The sequence below is a fragment of the Motacilla alba genome, unplaced genomic scaffold, assembly GCF_015832195.1.
Source record: "Motacilla alba alba isolate MOTALB_02 unplaced genomic scaffold, Motacilla_alba_V1.0_pri HiC_scaffold_34, whole genome shotgun sequence".
In the NCBI taxonomy this organism is placed as follows: Eukaryota; Metazoa; Chordata; class Aves; order Passeriformes; family Motacillidae; genus Motacilla; species Motacilla alba.
This window is the reverse complement of record NW_024037436.1, coordinates 1,912,151-1,921,763: the sequence shown is the minus strand read 5'-3', so window position 1 is coordinate 1,921,763 and position 9,613 is coordinate 1,912,151. Positions and strand designations below refer to the sequence as shown.

The window sequence follows — 9,613 nt, the reverse complement described above, 5'->3', positions numbered from 1 at the left end:
GGCGGGCGGAGGCGAAGCCGGTCCCTCCTCCCCCCCCTCCCTTCCCCTCCGCCGCCGCGGCCTCGTCGCTCCCGGGGCGGAGCGAAACGTTTAAAAGCGTTTCCCTTCTTGGAGTAAAAGTCAGAGACTTGGGGGAGCCCCCGGGAGCCCCCCCTGCCCGGCCTCTGCCCCCCGCCCCGGGAGCCCCCCCGAGCCCCGGGACCCCCCCGTCCGGCCGCCGCCGCCGGTGAGTAACGGCCCCGCGGGACCCCTGGAAGGTTCCGGGGCGGCGGGAGCGGGGCCGCGGCCGTGGCCTCGTGCCCGGGATGGCGGGAAGGGCCGCGGGGTCCCGCCAGATCCCACCGGGAGCGCTCCGCGTTCCCCCGGCGCCGCCGCTGCCCATCGACGGCCCGAGGCTGCCGAGGCTCGGGCAGGGGGGTTTGATTTGGGGGGGTGGTCCCGGCGCTGGGGGGTGGTCTGAGGAGAGGGGGGGGGGGGTTCCGGGGCTCGGGGTGGGTGGGTGCGGGGGGGACAGGCCGGGGGGGCGGCGGCGCCGGGCGGTGATTCATCCTTTCCCCCCGGCGCCGACGGGCGCGGACGGGGCGGCCCCTTCCCGCCCCCGCCCCCGCTTGGCCCGAGCGCCGCCGGAGCCGCCCCGGCCTGGGAACCCCAAAATCCCGGACACCCCCACCCCTAACCCAGCATGAGACCCCCCCCCCAAACCCACTGATCACCCCACACCCCACTGGGAACCCCAAATCTCACACCCCACCCCCCCCCACGGCCCGGACCCCCAAACTCAGGGAGCCCCTCCGGTTTGGGAGCCCCAAAATCCCGGAGACCCCACCCCGCATGACACCCCCCCAAACCCCGCAGATCCCCCCGCACCCCAGGAACCCCAAATCTCACACCCCTCCCCCCCCCCGACCGGACCCCCAAACCCAGGGAGCCCTCCCGGTTCGGGAGGTCCGGGTCTCACCTGGGGTGACCCCCCCAAATCTCAGACCCCTCCCGGTGTGGGACCCCCAAAACCCCACAGACCCTCCCCCCCTTTACCGGGCCTGGAAACCCCCAAACCCCCTCGGTGTCGCTTCTTGGACCCCCCCTCAGCACCGGCCGCCCCCCCGCGGCACCGGAGCCCCCAGACCCACCGCCCCCCATCTCTGGGACCCCCCAAAACCCACGGCAGCGCCCCCGGCCTCATCCCCTCGGCCTCGGGACCACCAACACGCAGAGCCCCCCACCCCCTCACACACCCCCTGAGCCCCCAACTCCATATGGGACCCCCCCCCAAATCAGCCCCCCCACCCCTAGGGCCCCCCAGAACCCCCGCGGGCCCCCCCAAATCCCCGCATTCCGCAGGCGTCGGGCGGCGCCGCTGCCTTTTCCCGCTCCCGTTTTGGGGCCGAAGGTGGGAATTTTGGCACCGGGCACCCCCCCGACCCCCCGCCCCCGCCCGGGGCCGCGGGAGCCGGTCGGGGCGGCCGGGCCGGCACCGCCCTGGCGCCGGGGGGGCTCCGGGAGGGGCCCCCAAAACCGGCCGGGAAGGCTTCGGCTTAGGGGCCCCCCCGAAAAAACAAACAAACAGGGGGAGACACCCCAGAATTTAGAGGGGGGGTCCCCAAATCTGAGCCCCCCGCCCCCAAAAACGCCAGGTCAACCCCCCTCCCCCCCGCCCCACACTTGGGGGGCGCCGTGCCCGCGGTGCCGGCGGGGCCGTGGCTCTGTCACAGCCATGGGGACCCCCCCGGGTTTGGGGGACCCCCCCCCCCGAGCCCCCCCGGACCCCTCCCGGCCTCGTGGCGCCGCCGCCACCGCCGGTACCGGCGACAGCTGAACCCCGCTGGCACCGGCGGCGCCGCCGCTGTCGCGATTGTCGCGACCCCCCCGGTGGGGAGCGGGGGTGGGGGCGCCCCTCAAGCCCCCCCCGAGCCCCCCCCGGGCCCCCGGGCCGGTGTCGGTGCCGCCGCCGCTGTTTACCCCCGTTTTTTGGGCCGGTTCCACCCGATTCCCTTTGAAGTCGCCCCGTTGTCGTGACGACGCTGATGTCACGACCGGGCGGGGCCTCGTGGGTCCCACATGGCGCCTGCAGAGCCCCGGGGACATCGGGGACACCAGAGCGGCCACCGAGCGCCGGCGACAGCGGCGCCGCCGGGGACGGGGCAGCCGCGGCGACACCGGTGGCAGCGGGGGGGACGCGGGTGGCGGCGCCTTGGGGACATCCCGGGGGTCCCGGCGTGGCCGTCCCGCCGTGGGGACAGCGAGGGGACGCTGGGGACAGCGAGGGGACGCTGGGGACGTGGCACGGCCCGGACTGGCGACGGTGCCGGGGCTGGGGACAGCCACCAGAGCCGTGTCCCGGTGTGGTGGCCCCAAGCCCGTCCCCGTGTCCCCAAGCCTGTCCCCGTGTCCCCAGCCTTGTCCTGGCGCCGTGTCCCCAAGGCTGTCCCCGTTCTGTGTCCCCAAGGCTGTCCCGGTCCTGTCCCGGTGCCACCGTCCCCTCTGTGCCCGTCCCCGATGTCCCCATCCCATCTCCACACTGACTCCCCCACACCGGGACCCCCGTGAACCCCCCCAGAAACACCTGGAGACCCCCCCCAAAACATCTGGAACCACCCAAAACACCTGGAGAGCCCCCTGGAGACCCCCCAAAAACACCTGGAGACCCCCCAAAAACACCTGGAGACCCCCCTGGACCCCCAAAAACACCTGGAGACCCCCCCCTCAAACAGCTGGAGACCCCTCGAACACCTGGAACTTCGCCCTGGAGCCCCCCCAAATCACCTGGAACCCCTTCAGACCCCCCAAAACCACCTGGGGACCCCCAAAACCACCTGGAGCCCACCTGGACCTTCCCCAAACACCTGGAACCCCCAAAAAACACATGGAACACCCCCTGGACCCCCCCCTAAAACACCTGGAGACCCCCCCCAAAACACCTGGAGACCCCCCCAGGGGTGCCCCCTCCCCCTCACCGCCCTCCCCCCTTTCCCACAGGTGTCACCGGGCTCCGCCCTCGACGCCGGGACGGCACCGTGGGACCACCGGGACCCTCACGGGGGGGGGGGTCGGACACCACGGGAGGGTGTCCGACCCCTCCCCCACCACGGGGGGGGTGTGCGACCCCCCCCCCCCCCCCTCCCCCACCCCGCTGCCGCCCGCCGGGGTTCCTGGCTTTGGGATTTTTTACCGATTTTGCCCAAAATCACATTGCCAGGGATTTCCAACGGGCCGCAGCCCCCGCCGCCGTGCCTGGGGAGGGGCTTTGGGGGCGGGGGGTTTTGGGGGGGGGGGGTCCCGGTTTTTTTTTTTTTTTTGGGGGGGTGGGGGGGTGTTTTTGGGGTGTTGGGGAGGGGGTTTTGGGGGCCGGGGGGGGGCAGGGCTTAGCTCACCTGTGAACAGAGTCCAGCGCGCCGTGTTCACAGTGGCTAAGTTCCGCCCCCCCGCCCCCCCTCGCCCGCACTGAGGGACCCCCCCCCCCAAAAAAAAAAAAAATTCAAATTTGGGGATCCCCCAAAACCCCCTCAGAGCCCGGGACCGCCCTAAATACCTGAATCCCCCCCCCCCAAAATTCAGGGTGCCCCGGCATGCCGGACCCCCCCACCACCCTCAGGACCCCCCCCAACCGTGCGGGACCCCCGGGACCCCCCCGGGCGCCGCCCCCGGTGCCCGCTGAGCTGATTTGCAGTTGCTTTGGATAAACTGGCTCAGTTCAGCAGGAACAGGGGTCGGGCCCCCGCACCCCGAGACCCCCCCGGGGGTCCCCGATTCCCGCCGAGACCGCCCCCCCAGAAATATTCACTGTCAATGCCTGAGCGCAGCGCGACCCCAAACCCCCCCCCCGAGGGATCACCCAAAAATTATGGGGGGGGGCACGGGGTTTTGGGGGGCATTGGGGGGTTTTTTGGGGGGGTTCCCTGTTTTCCTCCCCCCCTTCCCCTCCCCGGTCCCGGGCGAGCCCCGGCGGCTCCGGGTGAGTCACGGGAGGGGTTTGGGGGGGTCCGGGGGGGCCCCGCCCCTCGCGAGGCCCCCGGGGGATGGTGGGGGGAGGGGAGGGGGGGTGGGGTTCGGCGTGCAGCCCCTCCCCCAACCGTTCCCTGTTTTGTTTCCCAAAATAAACCCGGCGGCGCCGATTCCAGGGAATTTCCCTGACGTCATTGGGGGCGGGGTTTGGGCAAAGGCCACGCCCCCAGGCGGCCACACCCGTGGTGGGGGGAGGGGAGGCGCCCCACGTGGATTTGCCCCGCCCGGAAAGGGGCGTGGCGCCTTTAAGCGGTGGCCACGCCCGCGCTGCGTTTCTATTGGCTGTCGTGGTTCCCCCTCCAGCCAATCAACGCGGGGCGCGGCGAGCTGTCAGTCAAAGCGAAACTGACCAATCAGATTGGGATGGGGCGGAGCTATGTGAAGAGGCGGGGCTTAGCGGTCCATTCATAAAGTTGCGGCGTTGGCGGGAAACGGGGAAGGGACGGGAGCGCCCCAAACCCACTGGGAACCCCCCGGGAACGGACGGAGACCCTCGAGAGCACCCCCAGACCCACCGGGATCCCCCCAAAGCCCCGGGAACTCCCCGAGACCCCTGTCAGGCCCACCGGGACCCCCTGGAATTCATCAAGACCCTCCGAGAGCACCCCCAGACCCACCGGGACCCTCGGGAACCCACAGAGACCCCTCTGAGAGCACCCCAAGACCCACCGGGACACCCTGGAACTCAGCGAGACCCCCCGAGAGCACCCCCAGACTCACCAGGACCCCTCTGAGAAGACCCCTGGAGACACCGGGATCCCCCCCAAAGCCCCGGGAACCCCCCGAGACCCCTGCCAGACCCACCGGGACCCCTGGGAACCCACCGAGACCCCTCTGAGAGCATCCCCAGACCGACCAGGATCCCCGAGACCCCCCCCCAGACCCACCAGGACTCCCAGGAACCCACCTAGACCCCTGTGAGAGCACCGCTGGAGACCCCGAGACCGCCCAGAGAGCACTCCCAGACCCACCGAGACCCCCCAAGACCCGCCAGGACCCTCGAGACCTCCCCAAGGATACCGGGACCCCCTCGAGACCCTCCCCAGGAGCCTCCCAGGGACCCACAGGAGCCCCAAGACCCCCTTGAAGACACCGGGAACCCCACCCAATGGAGACCCCTGGGGGACAGCGGGGCCTCCTTGGGGACACAGAGACCCTCGAGACCCCCGGGGACCCTTTAACCCTCCCAAAGCACCGGGACACCCTCGGGACCCCCACAATATTCACCCCCCTCCCCAAATATCCCCTCCAGGCGCTCCCCAATCCTTTCTGCACCCCCCAAAAATCAGCCAGAGCCCCGTGGGCGTGGGCAGGACATAAATCCCTTTTATTAAAAACCTGAGGGGGGCTGAGAAGAGCCCGGACAACCCCAAACCGGGGGGTTGCATTTCCCCAGATCCCCCCCAGAAGGGGTTCGGGGGTCGTTCCCGGGGGTTTTTTGGGGGGTCTCAGCCGCGGCCCTTCTTGGCTTTGTCCTTGCCGGCCTTGGGCGCCGTGAGCAGCGCCAGCTTCTTGGGGAGCCCGCCCTGCGCCCGCTGCACGGTCTCCCGCTCGATCCGCATCCGGATCCCGACCTCCAGGCGCTGCCGGAACAGTGCGGAGGGGTCAGGGGGGCACAGCGAGACCCCCCGGACCCCTCGGGACCCCCCCCCCGGTCCTCACCTTCTTCAGCTTCTGCTGCTGGATCACGCGGAGCTTCTTGGGGGCGATGGTGCGGCCTGCGGGGAGCGAGGCTGGGCTGAGACCCCCGCGCTGACCGCCCCGAGCTCCCCGGAGACCCCCAGGAGGGCACCGGAGAACGCCCCGGGACCCCTCCGCCCAACCGGAGCCTCCCTCCCACCCCAGCTCCTGAGGCCTCCTCCCGCCCCCACCGCGGGGAGACCCCCGCACCCGCCTGAGCCCCGTCCCCCCGGCTCCGGGAGCCGCCGCACCTCCTTTCCGCGGGCCCCGAGCGCCCCGGGCCGCCGCAGCCGCAGCCGCCGCCGCCTTGGGACGCTTGGCCGCGGCCTTGGGCCGGCCCTGCGCCATGGCGGCCGTGAGGGGCGCGGGGCACGCCGGGATACACCGGGGCACTGCTGCCGCAAAGGGTGTCGGGATATACCGGGGCGTTATTGCCGCAAAGTGTGTCGGGATATACCGGGGCATTATTGCCGCAAAGGCCGTCGGGATATACCGGGGCGTTATTGCCGCAAAGGCTGGCGGGATATACCGGGGCATTATTGCCGCAAAGGCTGGCGGGATATACCGGGGCAATATTACCGCAAAGGGTTTCGGGATATACCGGGGCGTTGTTGCCGCAAAGGGTGCCGGGATATACCGGGGCATTATTGCCGCAAAGGGTGTCGGGATTTACCGGGGTACTGCTGCCGCAAAGGCTGGTGGGATATACCGGGGCGTTATTGCCGCAAAGGCTGGCGGGATATACCGGGGCATTGCCGCCGAAAAGGGTGCTTTGGGCTCGGCCCCGGGGGGCGGGAAAAAGGGGAGGAGAACCTCCCGGAAAAGGGAGGAACGGGAGGGGGGAACCCCCGTGAGAAGGGGGAGACCCCCGGCCCCCCCCCCCCAAAAACCGGGACCGGGCGTCGCACCGAGCCCCCCCCGCCGTCCCGTCCCCAGCACGTGGCAATACCGGGGGAGAGGCTAAACCCCCGGTGTGTCCCCCCCGTGTCCTGCGGGACTCTCCTTGTCCCCCTCTGTCCCCCCCGTGTCCCCCCCGCTCACCCGCGCGCGCCGCCCCGCGCATTCCCCCGCGCCGCCCCTCACATGGGCGCCGCCATCTTGCGCCGCTCACGTGACGCCGGCGGCCGAGCAGGGTCAGAAAACCTCCGCCCGCCGCTCCGAAACGCGACCCCGCGGCGCTGCCCGCCGGCGGCGCGGCGAGGAACCGATCCCGCCGGACCCCTCCCGCAGGGCGCGGCGGGTCAGCGCCCCTCGCCTTCCCTCCGCGCTCCCCGCGCCTTCCCCGCGCGTTTTCCGCCTCCCCCGCCCTTAGAACTCCGCGCGGACCGCGGGCGGGCGGGGTGGAGGATTCGGCGCTCGGCTGGTCGCGCGCAGGCGCGGGGCGGCGCGCTCGGCGCTCGGCCGGTCGCCCCTGCCGCACAATGAATGGCCGCTGAGCGCGGCGGCACCGGGAGCGGCTCCGGGAGCGGCCGCGGCCCCAGCGCAGCGCCCCCGGCCCCCGGTAAGCCGGGCACCCCCCTGCCCCGCCCCAAACCCGCTCCCCGACCCGCTTACCCCGGCTCCCCGGTGCCGCTTCCCTCCCCCGCCGGGGCCGGTAACCCTCCCCCCGCCCCCCCCCCCGCCCGTTCCACCGGGCCTGCGGCGCCTCCCGCCCCCCCCGCGCCGGCGAGGCCCCGGTTCCCCCGGGATGGGGGGGTGCTGTGCCCGTGCCCCCCCTCCCCGCGGGGATTGGGGTCCCCCCCATTGCGGACCCCCCTGGGTTGGGGGTTTTGGGACGCCCCCCCCCCCCCCAAATTTGGGGTCCCCCTCCGGTGTCACCTCGGAGGGTTCGGGGGTCCCGTCCGCTCCCCTGCTGGGCACGGGGGGGCTCCTCTGTCCCCAGCCCTTCTGGTGACCCCCCCCAGCTCGTGTTCTGGGGTCCCTCTGCTCCTCTCCCTCCCCCAGCGGGGGGGTCTCACTGAGCCCCCCCCCCCCCCGAATTTGGGGCTCCCCCCGGGCTGGGGGACCCCCCCCCCCCAATTCTCCTCTTTGTGTGACCCCTGGCCTTCCTCTGTCCCCCCTTGTCCCTGTTCATTCGTGTCCATCTCATTCCCTGTCCCCAGCCCTGTCCCCACACCCCAATGTCCCCTGTCCCCCCATATCCACCCTGTCCCCTGTCCCCCTTCCTTGGCCCTTGTCCCCACATGTCCCTCACGTCCTGTGCCCCTGTCCCCTCGCCCCAACGCCCCCCAATGCCCCGTGTTGCCCCCCAATGTCCCCAACACACCCCACTGTCCCTACTGTCCCCCATGTCCCCAACATCCCCGTTGCCCCCCAATGTCCCCCACACCCCCAACACCCCCCGTTACTCCCCGCTGTCCCCAACATCCCCTGCTGTCCCCCACTGTCCCCAACCCCCTCCCCTGTCCCTGCTGTACCCAACGTCCCCTGTTGCCCCTCAATGCCCCCCAAGAGGCCCCGCTGTCCCCAATGTCCCCAACAGCCGCACTGTCCCTGTTGCCCCCAATGTCCCCAATACCCCCTGCTGTCCCCCCGCGTGTCCCCAACGCCCCCGCCATGTCCCCAACGCCCCCATGCCATCCCCAACGCCCCCCAATGTCCCCAACGCCCCCGCGGTGTCCCCGCAGGCCTCGTGTGTTCCCAATGTCCCCAACGCCCCCCGCGTGTCCCCAGTGTCCCCAACGCCCCCGCGTTTCCCCAACGCCCCCGCGTGTTCCCAATGTCCCCAACGCCCCTGTGGTGTCCCCAATGTCCCCAACGCCCCTGTGGTGTTCCCAATGTCCCCAACGCCCCCGCGTGTCCCCAACGCCCCCGCGTGTTCCCAATGTCCCCAACGCCCCCCGCGTGTCCCCAATGTCCCCATGCCATCCCCGCGTGTCCCCAATGCCCCCGCGTTTCCCCAACGCCCCCGTGTGTCCCCAATGTCCCCAACGCCCCCATGCCATCCCCAACGCCCCCCAATGTCCCCAACGCCCCCTGCGTGTCCCCAATGTCCCCAACGCCCCCGCGTTTCCCCAACGCCCCCGCGTGTCCCCAATGTCCCCAACGCCCCTGTGGTGTCCCCAATGTCCCCAACGCCCCCGCGTTTCCCCAACGCCCCCGCGTGTCCCCAATGTCCCCAACGCCCCCCGCGTGTCCCCAACGCCCCCGCGTTTCCCCAACGCCCCCGCGTGTCCCCAATGTCCCCAACGCCCCCGCGTGTCCCCAACGCCCCCGCGTGTCCCCAATGTCCCCAACGCCCCCGCGTTTCCCCAACGCCCCCGCGTGTCCCCAATGTCCCCAACGCCCCCGTGTTTCCCCAACGCCCCCGCGGTGTCCCCAGCGTCCCCATGCCATCCCCGCGTGTCCCCAACGCCCCCGCGTGTCCCCAACGCCCCCGCGTGTCCCCAATGTCCCCAACGCCCCCGCGTGTCCCCGCAGGCCCCGCGCGGCGCCCGCCATGGCGCAGACGCTGCAGATGGAGATCCCCAACTTCGGGAACAGCATCCTGGAGTGCCTGAACGAGCAGCGCCTGCAGGGGCTCTTCTGCGACGTCTCGGTGGTGGTGAAGGGCCACGCGTTCAAGGCGCACCGCGCCGTGCTGGCCGCCAGCAGCTCCTACTTCCGAGACCTCTTCCACAGCTCCAAGAGCGCCGTGGTGGAGCTGCCGGCCGCCGTGCAGCCGCAGAGCTTCCAGCAGATCCTCAGCTTCTGCTACACCGGCCGCCTGAGCATGAACGTGGGCGACCAGTTCCTGCTGATGTACACGGCCGGCTTCCTGCAGATCCAGGAGATCATGGAGAAGGGCACCGAGTTCTTCCTCAAGGTCGGGGCCGCGGCGTGGAGGAGGAGGAGGAGGGTGGTTTGCTGTGATGTAGCGTTACTTAATGGGATTGAACGTTATGTGGCGTAATATGTAACGTGACACGACGTGACACAATATAACACAATA

General features: G+C 71.1%; 3 protein-coding genes across 3 annotated transcripts; 2 read left to right on the top strand and 1 right to left on the bottom strand.

Moving 5' to 3' along the window:
• Window positions 1–1,816: 1,816 nt before the first annotated feature.
• Window positions 1,817–3,680, top strand: LOC119696569 (extensin-like; the record flags this gene model as incomplete). Its single annotated transcript, XM_038126314.1, has 2 exons — window positions 1,817–2,936; window positions 3,556–3,680. Coding segments are annotated over 2 exons (1,245 nt in total), but the record flags the coding sequence as incomplete, so codon positions are not given.
• A 1,627-nt stretch (window positions 3,681–5,307) lies between these two features.
• On the bottom strand, window positions 5,308–6,126 carry CUNH19orf53 (chromosome unknown C19orf53 homolog). Its single transcript, XM_038126431.1, has 3 exons — window positions 5,934–6,126; window positions 5,665–5,720; window positions 5,308–5,585 (listed from the first exon to the last, which is right to left on the bottom strand). Exons 1-3 carry the CDS (start codon window positions 6,028–6,030, stop codon window positions 5,451–5,453), a joined length of 288 nt encoding a protein of 95 aa, XP_037982359.1. The 5' UTR covers window positions 6,031–6,126; the 3' UTR covers window positions 5,308–5,450.
• Window positions 6,127–6,756: 630 nt separating this feature from the next.
• Window positions 6,757–9,574, top strand: LOC119696568 (nucleus accumbens-associated protein 1-like). The gene is made up of 2 exons (XM_038126313.1): window positions 6,757–7,183; window positions 9,103–9,574. The coding sequence occupies exon 2, from the start codon at window positions 9,122–9,124 to the stop codon at window positions 9,572–9,574; it is 453 nt and encodes a 150-aa protein (XP_037982241.1). The 5' UTR covers window positions 6,757–7,183; window positions 9,103–9,121.
• The last annotated feature ends 39 nt before the right edge of the window (window positions 9,575–9,613 follow it).

Bases quoted from the DNA above. Each gene is read 5' to 3' on its own strand.
- CUNH19orf53 (XM_038126431.1), bottom strand. From the start codon at position 6,030: ATGGCGCAGGGCCGGCCCAAGGCCGCGGCCAAGCGTCCCAAGGCGGCG. The intron at 5,721-5,933 runs GTGCGGCGGCTC...CGCTCCCCGCAG, and splicing joins TCGGGGCCCGCGGAAAGGAG to GCCGCACCATCGCCCCCAAG. The intron at 5,586-5,664 runs GTGAGGACCGGG...CTGTTCCGGCAG, and splicing joins AGCAGCAGAAGCTGAAGAAG to CGCCTGGAGGTCGGGATCCG.
- LOC119696568 (XM_038126313.1), top strand. From the start codon at position 9,122: ATGGCGCAGACGCTGCAGATGGAGATCCCCAACTTCGGGAACAGCATC.